We start from the raw sequence: 15,470 nt of genomic DNA, 5'->3' as shown, positions 1-15,470 counted from the left end.
ATCGACTATGGAGGAGCCGCCTAGCCGACTATCATGGTAAGGAGCTCTCATTTGTACCAAATGGCGACCCATTTCATATTGGAGTTTGTCGTATCCGGTTCCCTCCAATCCCGGACCGGATGACTGGGCGAACCTCATCAATAATCTCTGGCAGAGCGATGTGCAGATTTCGCCTGAACAAACCTCGGATTGGAACGCCTACCTCATGTCTTACAGAGATGAGTGTAAAAAAGCTATGAAAGGTAGTGGGGATGATGTAACCATTAGAGAGCATCAAGACATCATCGACATCGCCAACGGGCTCGAGAAAGGCCGCACAAAAGAAGAGTTGAGACAGATTCTGGTCGGATGTTATGCACAGAAAAGACAGGATGATGTTTTGAAGCGAATCGCTGAAAGATCCATCAGGCTCGCTGTCCGTCTTGTCGCTATGGTCGATGTTGGCCCTATTTCCCAGGAACCTAATCCTGGCCACACTCCTCTCAGTTGGTCCAATGAACAGCAAGGATAAAAGCGCTCCTTGGGAATTACTTCACCGAAAGCTGCTCGGTTCCAGATACGCCAGAGTTTGGAAAGCTCTTCCATGCTCTCAACATTCGACGATACGCTGGTCTGAAAATCAAGTGGACTGGCACCACTCTGTGTGTCTTCCACCACGTAGCATTCCTCAGAGGCCAAGACAGGTAAGTGTTTGATAAGTGTTTGCAAGTCTCGCTGCAGACGTCCCTAGCGCAATCTTTCCCGATGGGTTCTTGGAAGAGACCCTACGAACACTTGCACTACTCTTCCCGCGTAACGACATGCCCACAAAGAGGTGGCTCCAACGTGAAGCAAAACCTATGAGAGAATCTACACAGCTTTACCTGGGACTACTACGCCTTGATCGACTCATGCCACAGGATCGCCGAGTCGAGAAATTCAAGTTCTGGCGCGACGAACTTATCGAGCTGAAGGAAAGATTTGAGCAACCGAGTCTGACATCTATACGGCAATTTTGGTACGATCGAAGAAGCAGAGGACAGTGGTATACATTCTGGATCGCTATCTTGGTTGTGCTTCTTACTATTTTCTTTGGGTTGGTTCAAAGCATTGAGGGCGCAATGCAAGTGTACAAGGCGTATCATCCGACTCCAGGCTGATGTGCTTGATGTAAATCGCGCAAACTACTACACATTAACAAAGCGATGCGGGTCTACAAATAGAGGTGATTGCAAGAACTTTATTTTGATAAAAGCATGTAGCAAGCAACAGACGGCGCACAAGGCCAGGAAAGACCACTACAAGCCCTTCATCTGTGCAAGCTTCTTCACCACCCTCTCGCCAAACTCCCACTGCAGATGCGCCCCAATCTGAGCATCTTTCTCATCACAGTCAGCAGACAGGTCAAACCCTTCAGGCCCTTTGAGACAAGACCAGATGACATCCTGAACCCTGACACCCAGATGGCCCTTGATGTGCGTCTGATACTGCGCATCTTCCAGCAGTCTCCTCCTGGCGCTGGCGGTTTCCTTCTGCCTAGCCTTATTGATATCGGCAATCTCGAGAATCTCGTCGATGGGTTTCCAGTACGCAATCTCGAGTAGCACAACACCCAACGAGTACAGATCGAAGCTTTTTCGGAAACTGCTACCACTTTGCGAGAGGGGGTGGCGGTATATATCTGCACCTGGATCGTCGGATGGGCGCTGAGTCATGTCGTCGCGTTGAGCGGGCCGCGAGTATTCAAAGCCGGATATGTAAGGATCGGAGAAGTTGATTGTGCCTGCCTCTGTGTCTGGGTTCTTGAAAAAGAGGATGTTGGATGAGCGCAAGCCTTTGTGCAGCCAATCTACAGCGTGGAATTGTTCGATGGTCTCGGAGAGTAGACGCATGAGAGTAATACGGTCTGCGAGAGGCGGCATCTCTTTGGACAGAAGCGAGTGCAGAGTTGTAGGACTCTCGTTGCTTGCTACGTGCTCTGGCTTCGCGAAGACGAATCCGTAACGGCCGTTGTCTTCGTCCTCAAAATATCCGAGGCATTCTGGTGCACGAAATTGAACGATCTTGTTCATCTCCCTCAACAATGTAGCAAGAGTTGTAATGCGTTCGTGTATCAAGTCGGTGCCGTTTGTTTGTACGGGGCCTTGTTCAGGGAGTTTCCATTCGATCCAGACGCTTTTGTGGTGATATGTTCCCTCAGTCCGGTCAGCTTCGTCTATGTCGTCCCATTTGGTATTGGTCTTGATATCAGCGAGCTCGATCTTGGTATCGTGGATCTCTTCTGCCGATTGATTGAGATCGAGAGCATCCACGAAACTATCAGTGACAGCACCGATGCCGTGGTCCTCCTCGCTCTGAAGATTTACTGCTGCAATCTGTGCTAAAGCTGCAAGTGGTCGCGTGTGGGGTTGGCGGGCAATGGCGCGGCTGTTGGGATTGCCATATACCGACTCTGAGCGGTGCAAAAGAGCAGGATATTGTGGCGAAGACGTTATCCGCTGGGATTGGACGATCTGGACAAGGTTCTCCATGGTGCGATTCAGGAGCACAATCTGGTAGCTCGTGCGTAGCTGCTCTTCCCGTAGACTGTTCCGTTGAGCTTTGTCGAGCGCTTCGTGTAGCTTGTCGTTGAAATGCACCAAATCGGCGACCAAGCCTTCCGCCTTCTCCTTATCCAATGAAGCCCACTTGAGCCTTTGGGGGGCTGTTTTGAGCTGTTCTGTGAACTTACGAACCTTTTGTAATAGGTCATTGGTTTGAGGAAACCGGATTGCATTGCCGTCCGCTTGTGTACCGGCGCCATTCTCAAGAAGGCGCTCAGCATCAAATACAAACGCCTCTCGTCTCTCTTCCAGCAACGGACTGGCCAATTTGGCATACTTCTTGTCGAGGCGGCCGAAAGTGAAGAGTAACTTTTGCTGTTGTTCCAAGATGCCCATGATCAGGTTCTTCGACATGTGGTTGAGGACAAGTCTTTCGTCCGTGTAGTCGAGGCCAATGGATCTTGCCCAATCGAATAAGCGATGCTCTTCGATCTTGACCTTGATCAGGATGTTCTGATAGGTCTTCTCCAAACGACAAGCATCTGCAATGAGCTCGTAGCCTGAAGGTAATTAGCAGCTATTGACGTCTCATCGGAAGGGGCACTGACCTTGGATGCATCCTGCGAACGCTTGGAAGAAGAAAGAGATGCCGCCAATGGCGAGGCCTGGGATCTCGAGTCCTGACATGTCGGCTCCTTCACAAACTACGAAACGATATCACGATGTGTATGAAAGAGAGGAAGGGAATATGAGCTGCCTGATACTTATCCATCCCAACCGGACAAGGCTGGTTTATACTGCATGTACCTATGCGCGCTCAGCCCCGCAAGCTGAGCTCTACTGCAAGCCTCAGACCAATAGTTCATGACGAGGTGGGGCCCGGTGAACATGATGAAGCGATAGCCTGATCAAGCATTGCAGCCTGCTTCTGTAGCTGAGGAAAGTCTGGACGACATTATGATTGTGGTGTTCGAGGTCAAGTGCAAGAGTAAGAACGACTCGAGGAAGCCACAGCAGCCACAACTTGCACCGCCATGCAGAGCCGCTTGTTTGCCTTTTGCGAACAGAACTGCCGTTCACCAACAAGCCCTGACCTAGCATCGATTGGACAAACATATCTCATTACAAATGATGCTATTCCACGAAAAGCAGAAATCCATGCGTGATGGTGTAGAAGTACTGAAAGACGTTCCGTGATCAATCAAGTGCTAGCTCCATCCCTGGACCCTGTCACCCATCGATGCTGTCACTGCCCCCTCGAACCAAGGTTCTCAAGCCCTCCACCAAGCACGCTCGCCAACCCCTGGTAATGGTCCTCGAGATCCTGAACCCTTGGCGTAGCCCTAAAGATGACTTCGAACCCACCCCGCTCCCTGCGCTGCTCTTCCGCGCCCCCGTGAAACTGCTCCTCCACCAACTATACCATGTCCTCACTCGTCTGCGCTCCACACCAAAACCCTCCGAACCAGCAATCCGCGTAGTATGTATATCAGACACTCATACTCACATCCCTGACGATGTTCCCGGCGGCGACATCCTCATCCATGCTGGCGATATGACGAACGAGGGAAGTGTTGAAGAAATACAAGCGCAAATCAACTGGCTCTCTTCCCTACCGCACAAAGAAATCATAGTAATCAGCGGAAACCACGACACCTACCTCGACCCACGCGCACGCCCCTCGCTCTCCACCGCACAGCGAGAGGGAAATCTGGAGTGGGGCAGGGTGCACTATCTCCAGCACAAACTGCTCACGCTCACAATCACACCGCGCGACACACCCACCACAGACTCGCGATCACCGCTGCTCAGAGATGGCGCGCAGAGGAGACTCCGTATCTATGGCGCCCCGCAGATCCCGGCCTGTGGGCCTATGAGCGTGCACGCGTTCCAGTACGCGCGGGGTAGCGATGCGTGGAGCGAGACGGTGCCCGAGGACATCGATATCCTGGTTACGCACACACCGCCGAAGTATCATTTGGACCTCGCATTGCCGAAGTCACTGGGGTGCGAGCATTTGCTCAACGAGGTTAAGAGGATCAAGCCCTTGTTGCATGTTTTTGGGCATGTGCATTGGGGTGCGGGGACGGAGGTTGTGCATTGGAATCGCGCGCATGAGGCGTATGTGCAGGGGATGGAGACGGAGTCGAGTTATACGAGGGGAGTGTTGGATATGGGGTTGTGGTGGAATGTGGTGAGGGTGGTGTATAGAGGGGTGAGGGAGTTGCTGTGGGATAGGGTGTGGGGCGGACAGAGTTCGCATACCGTGCTGGTGAATGCGGCGCAGATGAAGGGTAATACGGGCAAGCTGGGCAACCCGATCCAGGTCGTTGAGATATAGCACGACTTGAGCTCGACCGTGTACTTTCTGCGCACATAGGGTTCCCGCGCACCCCACCACAACGCGTTACCCAGCTTTTGACGCTCTATACTATCAACGCCACGCAGTCAAAATGGGTCCTGGGAGCTCGCTATACAATCTGCTATCGCAGACCTCAATTCTGGTGTTCTTACAAGCCAGCGGAAGGCTGCTGCTTGGCACAAGGTCCCTGAATCCACGCTGCGCAGTCGGCTACAAGGTCAACAACCACACGCGACAGCTCATCAAAATCAGCGGCGATTGACTCCGGAGCAAGACCGCCTTCTAGTAGATTGGATACTCGATGAGGACTCACGCGCACAACCACCCTCTCACCCACGCATACGAGAAATGGCCACCCGAATCCTTCACACGAACGGCAACTATGAGCCTCTAGGGCAACTCTGGGTGCCCCATTTCATTGCCTACTAGATCTTGCTCCTTTCTCAGTACTTGAATTCAAGTACCGAGATCAAATCCGAGCTCTCTCTGCCCTTGATGCAGCACCTGTCAAGAAGGAGCGCTTTGTAGTATCGTACAACAAAGCAAGGGAAGGACTATCAGAGCGTAGTATACAAGCTGGATGGAGAGCTGCTGGGCTTTGCCCATAAAATCCTCAACTAGTACTCTCGTCATCTCAAATATGAGCCCGGCCTACTACATCACCAGTCAATACCCAGACCTCAGAGGTCTCAGATCAAGTACTCAATACCCCTCGGAGCGACGTGTACTGAGTGGCAAATATAATCGTTGTTGTTGACAATGATAATCGTAACCCAACAAGGTATGGCTGCTTTGGGTGGAGTGCGCAGGAAGCCTATGTGCGCGGAAAGTATGACCGAGCTTACATGTTCACAGCCCCAGCATAGTCATAGTAATCGTAATCGTAATGCATCAAACACAACAGCACTTCATTGTCAGGAATCTTTTCGAACAGGAAAGGATTCTGTTGCTTTACCCTGACTACACACATATCTCTACGGGATAGCCAAGTTCAACAGGGAGACCAGGCAATTTGCCGTTCCCCTCGACCTTGTTGTGATTGAGGTCATGAAACATGAACCATAAATCGTGCTGCCATTGCATATACCTGAGTAATGCCATGCCATGCTCCACCAAGCCAGACAGATGCTTTGCGCATACCTCTAGCGTCTGCGACCACGGCGACCACCCTTCTTGCGTGTAGAGTCGGAGGGTGTGGGGGTAACGTCCTCGATGCGACCGATGCGCATGCCAGCACGGGCGAGAGCGCGGAGAGCGGCCTGGGCACCGGGGCCGGGGGTCTTGGTGCGGTTACCACCGGTGGCACGGATCTTAACGTGCAGGGCGGAGATACCGAGCTCCTTGCAGCGGGCGGCTGGAATTCTCATTAGCCTGTTGTTCCTCCTGTCTTCGTGTGTGTTGTGTACGCACCGACGTCCTGGGCAGCCAACATGGCGGCGTAGGGAGAGGACTCGTCACGGTCGGCCTTGACCTTCATGCCACCGGTGACACGCGAGATGGTTTCGCGGCCAGACAGATCAGTGATGTGGACGAAGGTGTCGTTGAACGAGGCGAAGATGCGGGCAACGCCGAAGACGAGCTCGCCCTCACGGACCTGGGGACCAAGCTGCATGCAGTGTTAGATGCGCGTTCGAAAGTATTTTTCGCGTCACAATGGTAACCACTCTGTTGTCGCGTACCTGGATGTTCTCCTGCGCACCGCGCTCGACCTTCTTCTTGGGAGGCATGTTGGCTGTGGATTAGTGACTGGTGAGGGTGCGGATGTCGTCGTCGAACTTTTGCAATTATTGAGGTGGGCCCCACAGCTAAGCGAAGTGCTGCTTAGTCACGTCTGCTAGCGTGGTAGAAAAGCTATCTCTTCACGCGCCGCAGCACCTCCAACCCTTCAACATGGGCTGAACACCGCGCTCAACATACGCACTGCAGTGTGCACCCTAATCATTATGGACGACCGTAAGAGCGTCGGCATCATCGGCATGGGCGACATGGGGAAGATGTACGCGCGTAGGCTGAGCGCAGCGGGATGGAAGTGAGTGCGCGGCACGGGTCCCAAAGCTTTGCACTTGGTAAGTCAGCTTCTACCTTTTCTCTCCTTTCCCTTTCTATGATGACTGTGAGTGCATTTGGCTCGAGTGTGGCGCACGGCTACACTGTCACCGTCTTGGTTGGCAGTAATTGGACGTGTTGCTGCCAATGATGTGAATTCTCGCTACCTTAAATTATACAACTCTGATCCCAACAACTTCTTCGCACTGTTCAAAGACGTCTTTTTGAACCTTGCTAACCAGTGCCCACAGATGAGCTACGACTGACGCGACGTGAAGAGTGTACGCCTGCGATGTCCCGGAGAAATATGATACATTGGTGGAAGAGTTCAAGGACCTTGTAGGATAGTCTACGTACATCACCAATAGAAGCATGCTGAGACTGCTCCAGCCCAAAGTTGAGATTATGCTAAGCGGCCACTTTGTCTCTCGATGCAGCGATTACATCATCTACAGCGTCGAAGCGAAGAACATCGACGCCGTTGTGAAGGCCTTCGGACCGTGTATGCAATCTTCGTCCTTGACGAGCTTCGACTAACCTTCGTGAACAGCCACCAAAGTTGGCGCCATCGTCGGCGGCCAAACTTCCTGCAAAGCCCCAGAAATCGCAGCCTTCGAAAAGCACCTCCCCGCCGATGTCAGCATCGTATCCTGTCACTCCCTCCACGGGCCTGGTGTAGACCCCAAAGGCCAACCACTCGTCCTGATCAAGCACCGCGCCTCCGATGCGGACTTCACCTTCGTCGAGACGGTCCTCTCGTGCCTGCAATCGAAGCACGTCTACCTGACCCGCGAACAACACGACCGCATCACCGCCGACACGCAAGCCGTCACGCACGCCGCCTTCCTTAGCATGGGCGCCGCATGGTCCGCCAACAACCAATTCCCCTGGGAGACACCGCGCTACATCGGCGGCATCGAGAACGTCAAGATCAACATCACGCTGCGCATCTACGCGAACAAGTGGCACGTATACGCTGGTCTCGCAATCCTGAATCCGGATGCCCAAAAGCAGATCAAGCAGTACGCCGAGTCCGTGACGGAGCTGTTCAAGCTCATGCTCGCAGGAAACCGAGACGAGCTGTCGCGCCGTGTGTATGCTGCGAGAGAAGCGGTGTTTGGCGGCGCGCACGAGAAGAAAGAAGGACAGGAATTGCTGCTGCGAGATGACTTGCTAGATCGATTCAGTCTGGGTGAGATGCCAGAACGGAAGCTGAAGAACAATCATCTCAGTCTTCTCGCTATCGTGGACTGTTGGTGGAAACTGGGGATCGTGCCGTACGACCACATGATCTGCTCTACGCCTGTACGTCTCCACGTCTTACCTCCTTTCCTTTTCCATTCCTTTGCACAAACAAAGCTGATATGTTGCACAGCTGTTCCGCATGTGGCTCGGCATCACCGAGTCGCTGTTCCGCAACTCATCTCTCCTCGAAGAAGCAATCGACACCGCCATCAACGACAACACATTTCGCGCCGACGATCTTGAGTTCACGTTCGCCGCGCGCGACTGGAGCCAGAGAGTCAGTCTGGGCCACTTCGATACATATAGAGAGAAGTTTGAGGGCATTCAGAAGTACTTTGAGCCCAGGTTTCCGGAAGCGACGAAGATGGGAAATGAGATGATTAGGGCGATCTTGGAGAAGACGAAGGATTCGTGAGAGGGTGGCAGATAGTAGAAAGACTAGTGGGGGTGGGCAGTGCTAGGCTGTGGGATGTAGATGAGACGTCATGGACTGTGGAGGCCTTCGCATGGTTCAGGTTGGTAAGACGATTACAATCTAGGCGAGTTTCGCTACAGGAGGCCATTTGCGTAATTTCTTGCGTTCGTGTATCTCTTGTGTCGTTCGTGGTCATCCGAATCTCGTTCGAAAATAATTGTTGCTGCTTCAACAGCTCGTCTGGAATAGTTTCGTGGGTCCGCGGTCTATCTTGCAGAGACCTCGAATTTTTGTAGTCTTTTGCTGATTCTCTTGTGCTAGAAACGCCAGCATGCAATGTTGTCCAGCACATCAATCCCAACCCTGATCACCCACTCCAAACTCTACAGTTCCTATAGCAAATTTACTCGATGCAGTGGAAATCTGCTGTAGTCATTTGTGCACTTGCAAGCTGATAGAGATCAAACAATCGAACTTGGCTCAGTCCAGTTTTCAAACAGTCCGCCTTGCGTAGCAGAAAGCACCAGACGTAAGTGTAAGTTTCTACGAGAATTTGGGAGGTATTTAGTGCAAATTTGAAGGCAACTTGCAACCTGAAGGACTGTTATAGGACGACAATGCGCTATGCAAATGCTGCTGCCGTACTGGATGTTGTCTCTGCAACGCGAGAGTCTGACTGCACGTTGTTGCCATATAATAACGCTCAACAGGGAAGCATCCGCCAAGCAAATCGGTTGCCAGAAGTGCTCGATGCTCGTGCCACCTTTCAAATTTTGATGTTCGTGCCAGACCGCGGCAACCCTCACACCGCGCTTCACCCCACCGAGACAGAAGACTGACCCGCCATACTGTCAACTAACTATATTATATTTTTTCAAATCCCATACTTTCATCTAATAGCTTCAAATAAGCTCCTTCGGGGATGTGGCTCAGTGGTAGAGCGCCCGCTTTGCATCTTCTCCCAGTTACGACTTCGAGTACCGATGATCTGCGGGAGGCCCAGGTTTCGATCACCTGCTTCTCCACTCTTTTGCTCTTGATGGGCATCTTTTTGCTTCTCCCACTCTACACATCTACGTACGTCTGATCACGTACCGAGCTGGAAGATACTGGTGTGCCAGAAAGGTGATGCTGCCTTCTTTTTGCAGGGTGTCAAGTTGAGCATAGATGCTCCAATACCATGGAACAGAACGATTCCGACTGCCTCGTTGTCGAAAAACCGCTCGTCAAACATTCGCACACGAGTGATGCATGTAATCTGTGTGCTACAGCGCACACAACTCACATGCTGCCGGCTTCCAACATCACACCACGATGCACGCGGGCACTCCACCTCTGAGCCACATCCCGGAGCAGCTTGTTTGAAGCAATTTGATGAAGCTGTGGTAGTGCCGGTTTTCACAGAGCAATACCGCACTGAAGCTGTTAGCGCCTTCGACACTTGAACCCTTTACAACTCCTGGACTTGCTGAAGCTGGCCATGCGCCAATGATGGTTGAGACCAAGACCTGAGACGGACGGCCAAGCTTCTGCGGGTAGGTGAGGAAGGATATCGAGGTGCGCATCTGGCTACTACGATGTTATTTCTAAGTCTGCTTATCTTTGAGCAGTATGCAGAAATGACTACAATGTGTCTAGTAAAGACGAGGTTCGGAACTTTTGTGCCAGTGAGCTCAGATGTTGGGCCTGCAGTCACCTTGCTGTCTTCGTTCCGACCGCTTTAAACGCCTTCCTCAATCACATCAAGCTCAAGCTTCTTTAATAACCACTCCAATCCCCAGCCATCGACCTCTCCGTCCTCACCACAAAGACGCGCAACTTTGCTGGCCTTCTCGGCCAACTTGGCGGCTCCAATGGACCCAGGAACCACGAACGTCTCGATGTTGGCGATGTTGCTGGCTTCAATGGTTTCGATAGGCCCACCAGTGATGACATCAGTAGGGGGAAGGTCGAGCCCTCCTCTCCTTTTGGTTCACCGCTTGTGCTTGAGGACATTGAGGATCTGAGCTAGCTGCTGAGACAGCATGATGAGGCTTTGGGACGAGAGCATCGCCAGTTCGCGAGGCGTTGAGTGGAGCAGCAGATAGCAGATGAGCATGCAGGAGTACGAATTCAACACACAAACGTTCCTGCGAGACTGAAGAGCAACGAAGACACTTGGTCTTCCCCACTCTCCTTTCTCTTCTTCTTCTGCAGCATGACGGTGATGTCGGCTTGTGCGCACGTGTCACTACATAACCCTTCAATCTATACGTCTCCTGGACTTTCTTTGTGATTTCCCATCTCTCCCATCAGCCTACAGGCACAGTGCTTTTTCCATCCTTGCAATCACTCGAGTATTTCTGAGACTGCATCCAGCACATCTCATCAAATCAATTTGGAACTGATATATAACTAGACTCTAGCCAACAGATAGCGCGAAGTCTCATCTTTCTCTGTTGACGACATGGATGAGCGGTACTGACACCAAACCGGTGAGCAAGATCAGACTTGCATACGAGAGCACCACTGCCAGTCGGTCGCACACACAGCGTCACAGCATCACGAGAACGGCTGACAGGTACTTGAGCTGACTTCAAAACGACAATGATCAATTCAGGGTATACGAACAACACTTCAACACCCCCCAACCGCCTGTGCGCCACCACCTCAGCACACTACCACTCCTGCGTCCCCCGGGTATCATTCTGAACGCCTCAACTCTCTTGCCAACAATCAACTCCGCCAAGCGCTTCACCTCGCTGGACAAAACACGTCTAGGAGTGGATGTGGACTTCGGTAGTCCCACTCCTATGCCACGTCGCAAGCAAGACACCGCAGCGCCCACACTTGTGCGTGACATCCTTGAGGCTGTTCATGACATACGGGATGCACCCCAGACAACACAAGCAGCAGAGGCCGAAAGCCCAGGCACTATCCACCATTAGCTACTGACTCCAGATCACACATTTCTTGACTTTGCCCGAGTCTTTGAAAGGGGACTTTGGGGGACTTTGGGGGACTTACTGTGTCGTGTTCCCCGTCTCAAACGCAATATTCGTCATACTCCTCTGCCCACACGCCGGACAATCCGCGGGCGCGGGCCCGCGCCCCAGACTCGCAATCGGCGTGGCGTTTTGGTACACAGTCCCTGACTGCTGCTGGGGCGGCATGCCGGGCTGCTGTGGGTGCGGGTACGCCTTCTGCTGATGCTCGTGTGGGCCCTGGGGCTGGCCGGGCTGCACATGTTGGGGAGGCGGCGATTGGGGCTGCTGCGGGTGCTGAGGGTACTGTTGCTGGTATTGCGCAGCGGCGGGATCTTGGTGGTAGAGGGGTGGGTGGGTTGCGCCTGTTACGTCGGGCGATTGAGGGTACTGCTGCATGGGGACTGTAGAAGATTAGTATAGGGTTTGAGGTGTTGGTTGAGAATTCGCGACAAAGCAGAGGGAGCTTGTATAGGATGCGGGTTGCTGCAAGTTCAGAGGTAAAAGATGTCGTTACTCACCACCTTGCTTCTCCATTTTGTCAAAAGCTGTAGGTTGGCAGAATTCTGGGGATTGGATTGAGAGTCGCGACAAGTAGACGTTGGATAGATCTTGGGCGAACAAAGAACTTTTGTATTGTGAGAGCAGCTTGGAAAATTAGGTCTTCAATCTCCACAAGGCTCACCGGCAACGTTTATATTATCAGTCATCCCAGCTTCAAGGCGTACCGTCCTCGATCCCTGTGCCAGGCGAGAGGCTGCGGCACGAGCACAGCCCTCATTTTGGCGACGATCAGGCTGAAGCGCATTTTTTGTCGAACGACGTGTAAAGCATGCACTCGTCTCATTGGACAGTGAGCTCCAGCTGAGTCTCCGCGTTACCACACAGTGCTTTTCAGGCCTAAGGCTTGCCAGGAATGTCAGAGTCTTGATGCTGGCGGTGCAGGGGAAGGCGAGGTTCGCGAACTCGGCCCCCAAAGCGGCGGGCGCCTAGACTGCAGGAGGAAATTGGTACTTGGCGCGTCAAACACGCGACTTCGTGTATACATCTTCGGATATGACAGACGTCGTGCATGCATTGAGTCTTGAACGGTATGCAGGATGCAAATTGGGAATGCCAGCTGTAGACCGTGTGGAAAGACTGGATAGTTGCACATGGAATCGAGTTGAATTGCTGTGCTTGCTGGCATCGCAAGGCTGTGCTGACCGCAAGATGATCTGCACCATGGGGTTGGATCCGCCCTAGCGCTGTTCCTGCAGGCGCCTGCTATTTTTGCGACAGGCGGTGCAAGCGACTTGCGGGCATAAGACTGCCCGTGAAGTGTGACAAGCTCTGAAGATAAGGTTCGCTTCGTGCAGGATCAGCACTTGTGTGTTGATTGATGCGGAATGAAGTGCGACCGACTGGTAGTGGTGCTCTCGTATGCAAGTCTGATCCCGCTGTCAATACCGCTCATCCATGTCGTCAAGTTCAGCCTCCTCCTCCGAGTCTTCGGCAACACCCTTTTTGTAGCTGAAATCACTTCCGTTCAACTCCTGAAGTTGCGTCGGTGTCAATTCGACGATTGTTGGAGCGTAGTCGCCAGACTCGTCGTCCTCGTCTGCATCGTTCACGTCCATCTCAACACGCTCGCCGTCCTCGAGATCCAGCATTCCGCGCTTGACGAACGAATCACCGCGCTCCCAGCCAAATTGTTTCTGCAGATAGTCCTCCAGCTCATCCAAACCGTCCACCATATCTGACTTCCACTTTCCGTCAAACTCGTCCAGGTTTCTCCGGAATTTTGTAAACAGCGGCCGCAGGAAGCCCCCACCAACCTCGTTCATGTCGAAGAACCCATCCATGTCCACGCAATGACTCAACTGAACGCGCAAAGTCCGCAGCAGTTCGAGGAACAGCTGGGAGCGCTCCTTGATCGCTTGTCGGCAGGTAAGCAGCAATGTCAAGATCCTCTTCCACTGCTCCAAGCAAGAGTTGTTGTTGAGCGTAAGGACCATGAGGAAAGCAAACTGCAGTTCGCCAAGCACTTCGAACTCTCGACCACGCTTGTCGCCCGCTTGGCTGTGGTTCTCGATCAGATCTCCCAAGAACCAGGATCTATCCTGTGCTGCTTCGGTCCGTTCTCGCCCCGTTGCTCCTACTCTCCACGTCCGCCTCAGATCAACGGGCAGGAACCTCAGCTCTTTCTCTGGATGTTGTGTGGAGTTGCTTGAGTCTAGCCCTGGTATTGACTCCAAGTCCAACAAGCCAGATGAAGCAGATGTCAAGCTCCAGTGATCGGGATTGAGACCACATATCCGAGATAGTAGCGTCTGTGTGATTCTCGACGTCAGCTCATCCCAATCCTGCGACTCCTCCTCCCAATCGCCTTCCGCGCCCGAATCCCCCTCTCGCACGGTCTGTCGATACGGTGTTAGTCCGTCTTTCCATATGCTCCCGAGGTTCGCCTTCCACCTCAGCACTTCCGTCTGCGACGTCTCGGCGACCAGATCCTCGGTCTGTTCATCCCATTTCTTGACGAAGACTTGCGGGGGGCCTGTCCCGGGCGATACGTAAAACCATGCTCCAGGCCTTATGGACAGCGCACTGTCACTGGCGGCGAATATGAAATGTAGGCCAGGCGGTAAGTTTTTGACTCCTTTGAACCTAGGTGATGTTGTGAACGAGAGCAGGTCAATCCCAGCGAGTGCCTTTTGAGGTAGGTCCAGTAGCAGCACGCAGCTGTTGATGGAGGGGGTCATTTTGGAGCTGTGGAATAACTCCTCAAACCACGTGTGCCGCAGAATGGTGGATGTCGTAGGTGTTGTACAGTCGGGTATTTGCAGATATCCTACCAGATGGTATGTTCCAGAAACGGTAGTGGCGCCCGGACACGTGCGGCAGCCTAGGTCGACATTGCGAAAACCTTGCGTGCACAGAAGCAAAGGTGGGCGATGATGATTGCGGACGGGGGAGAAATCCAGCAAAGGGTTGTCAAGGCGCCTGCAGGTTAAGAGAATGCCATGTCCGGTGGAGCCAGGGCCACAGATAGCGTTGACGAGCTGTGGGCATTTGGTGGGCGGGAGGGACCGCCGATGGTTTTGCCGAAGAGAACCATACGTGATGCAGATTAGGGTTGGTCCCGCCGAGCAGGGCTTACTGACGCTCCGAGCAGCTTCTCGTCATGTTGTTGCTGAGTTTCTGTGTCCTGACGATCATGGTGGACATTGTTTTGTGTAGAAGGGATCAGCACAGCTGACACGCAGCGATCTTCTGCGTGTTGCTGACCCCACCACGCCGATACCCCGTCCCATCAGCTTGAGGAGTGCCGTGTTCGGTGGAGTGAGGACGGCAGCGAGGTGGCACGGAGAGAATCACTGCAGTGTGTTTGAGGTTGTGCCTGCGTTTGTTGTAGCACCACTGCTCCTTCATGGAGTTCTTCAGCGTCCGCGGAATGGCGCGGCGCTTCATCCATGAGGCTCCTGAAGCTCTATGCTCGACCCCACGTCATCTTCAACGCTCGATACCGCCAGCACGCGACAACCGACACCTTCACCACGCCTGCGCCTCCGGACATAGCAAGCCTTTTCTTATTGCTGGTAGGGTTCTAGCACTTTATCACGCCCCACCGATACATATCTCGAATCTTGAGCCTCAACTACTCTCTATCTACGAGTCTGCCCACCTTCAACCCACCTGCGCACATCACATCCACACCTCACACTCACACCTCACACTCACACCTCACACCTCACACTCACACCTCACACTCACACCCACCCCTCACCCCCCCCCCTCCCCCCCCCCCCCCCCCCCCCCCCCCCCCCCCCCCCCCCCCCCCCCCACCTACCCTCACCCACAATGGACCGCCGCCGCACCCCCGGCCTCTCCTCGCTCTCCTCAAACCGGCTGCAAACGCACCACTACACCTCCCACGG

At 53.2% G+C, this 15,470-nt stretch overlaps 8 protein-coding genes and 1 non-coding gene across 9 annotated transcripts; 4 read left to right on the top strand and 5 right to left on the bottom strand.

Annotated features, from left to right (window-relative positions):
- Positions 1 to 127: 127 nt before the first annotated feature.
- BU25DRAFT_331008 (uncharacterized protein) lies at positions 128 to 1,139 on the top strand (the record flags this gene model as incomplete). Its single annotated transcript, XM_033702379.1, is given in 3 exon segments — positions 128 to 489; positions 507 to 683; positions 731 to 1,139. Coding segments are annotated over 3 exon segments (948 nt in total), but the record flags the coding sequence as incomplete, so codon positions are not given.
- Positions 1,037 to 3,476, bottom strand: BU25DRAFT_487892 (uncharacterized protein). The gene is made up of 2 exons (XM_033711305.1): positions 3,131 to 3,476; positions 1,037 to 3,082 (listed from the first exon to the last, which is right to left on the bottom strand). Exons 1-2 carry the CDS (start codon positions 3,207 to 3,209, stop codon positions 1,278 to 1,280), a joined length of 1,884 nt encoding a protein of 627 aa, XP_033566575.1. The 5' UTR covers positions 3,210 to 3,476; the 3' UTR covers positions 1,037 to 1,277.
- A 355-nt stretch (positions 3,477 to 3,831) lies between these two features.
- BU25DRAFT_330719 (Metallo-dependent phosphatase) lies at positions 3,832 to 4,863 on the top strand (the record flags this gene model as incomplete). Its single annotated transcript, XM_033702370.1, has 1 exon — positions 3,832 to 4,863. One exon carries the CDS (start codon positions 3,832 to 3,834, stop codon positions 4,861 to 4,863), a length of 1,032 nt encoding a protein of 343 aa, XP_033566574.1.
- A 1,163-nt stretch (positions 4,864 to 6,026) lies between these two features.
- BU25DRAFT_454717 (uncharacterized protein) lies at positions 6,027 to 6,611 on the bottom strand (the record flags this gene model as incomplete). The annotated part of the gene is made up of 3 exons (XM_033709887.1): positions 6,027 to 6,238; positions 6,295 to 6,490; positions 6,564 to 6,611. 3 exons carry the CDS (start codon positions 6,609 to 6,611, stop codon positions 6,027 to 6,029), a joined length of 456 nt encoding a protein of 151 aa, XP_033566573.1.
- A 691-nt stretch (positions 6,612 to 7,302) lies between these two features.
- On the top strand, positions 7,303 to 8,590 carry BU25DRAFT_331209 (prephenate dehydrogenase; the record flags this gene model as incomplete). Its single annotated transcript, XM_033702386.1, has 3 exons — positions 7,303 to 7,432; positions 7,481 to 8,235; positions 8,306 to 8,590. 3 exons carry the CDS (start codon positions 7,303 to 7,305, stop codon positions 8,588 to 8,590), a joined length of 1,170 nt encoding a protein of 389 aa, XP_033566572.1.
- A 918-nt stretch (positions 8,591 to 9,508) lies between these two features.
- BU25DRAFT_t22 lies at positions 9,509 to 9,615 on the top strand. Its single transcript has one exon. It is a non-coding gene; the product is annotated as a tRNA-Ala (tRNA).
- Positions 9,616 to 9,765: 150 nt separating this feature from the next.
- On the bottom strand, positions 9,766 to 10,251 carry BU25DRAFT_150420 (uncharacterized protein). The gene has a single exon (XM_033700628.1). The coding sequence runs from the start codon at positions 10,153 to 10,155 to the stop codon at positions 9,895 to 9,897; it is 261 nt and encodes an 86-aa protein (XP_033566571.1). The 5' UTR covers positions 10,156 to 10,251; the 3' UTR covers positions 9,766 to 9,894.
- A 1,095-nt stretch (positions 10,252 to 11,346) lies between these two features.
- Positions 11,347 to 12,090, bottom strand: BU25DRAFT_454715 (uncharacterized protein; the record flags this gene model as incomplete). Its single annotated transcript, XM_033709886.1, has 3 exons — positions 11,347 to 11,503; positions 11,597 to 11,957; positions 12,075 to 12,090. 3 exons carry the CDS (start codon positions 12,088 to 12,090, stop codon positions 11,347 to 11,349), a joined length of 534 nt encoding a protein of 177 aa, XP_033566570.1.
- Positions 12,091 to 12,868: 778 nt separating this feature from the next.
- On the bottom strand, positions 12,869 to 14,536 carry BU25DRAFT_150415 (uncharacterized protein). Its single transcript, XM_033700627.1, has one exon. The coding sequence runs from the start codon at positions 14,292 to 14,294 to the stop codon at positions 12,996 to 12,998; it is 1,299 nt and encodes a 432-aa protein (XP_033566569.1). The 5' UTR covers positions 14,295 to 14,536; the 3' UTR covers positions 12,869 to 12,995.
- Between the last annotated feature and the right edge of the window lie 934 nt (positions 14,537 to 15,470).

Source organism: Macroventuria anomochaeta (genome assembly GCF_010093625.1).
Source record: "Macroventuria anomochaeta strain CBS 525.71 unplaced genomic scaffold BU25scaffold_3, whole genome shotgun sequence".
NCBI classification, from domain to species: domain Eukaryota; kingdom Fungi; phylum Ascomycota; class Dothideomycetes; order Pleosporales; family Didymellaceae; genus Macroventuria; species Macroventuria anomochaeta.
The sequence above is the reverse complement of the archived record's forward strand: the minus strand, read 5'-3'. Positions and strand labels throughout refer to the sequence as shown.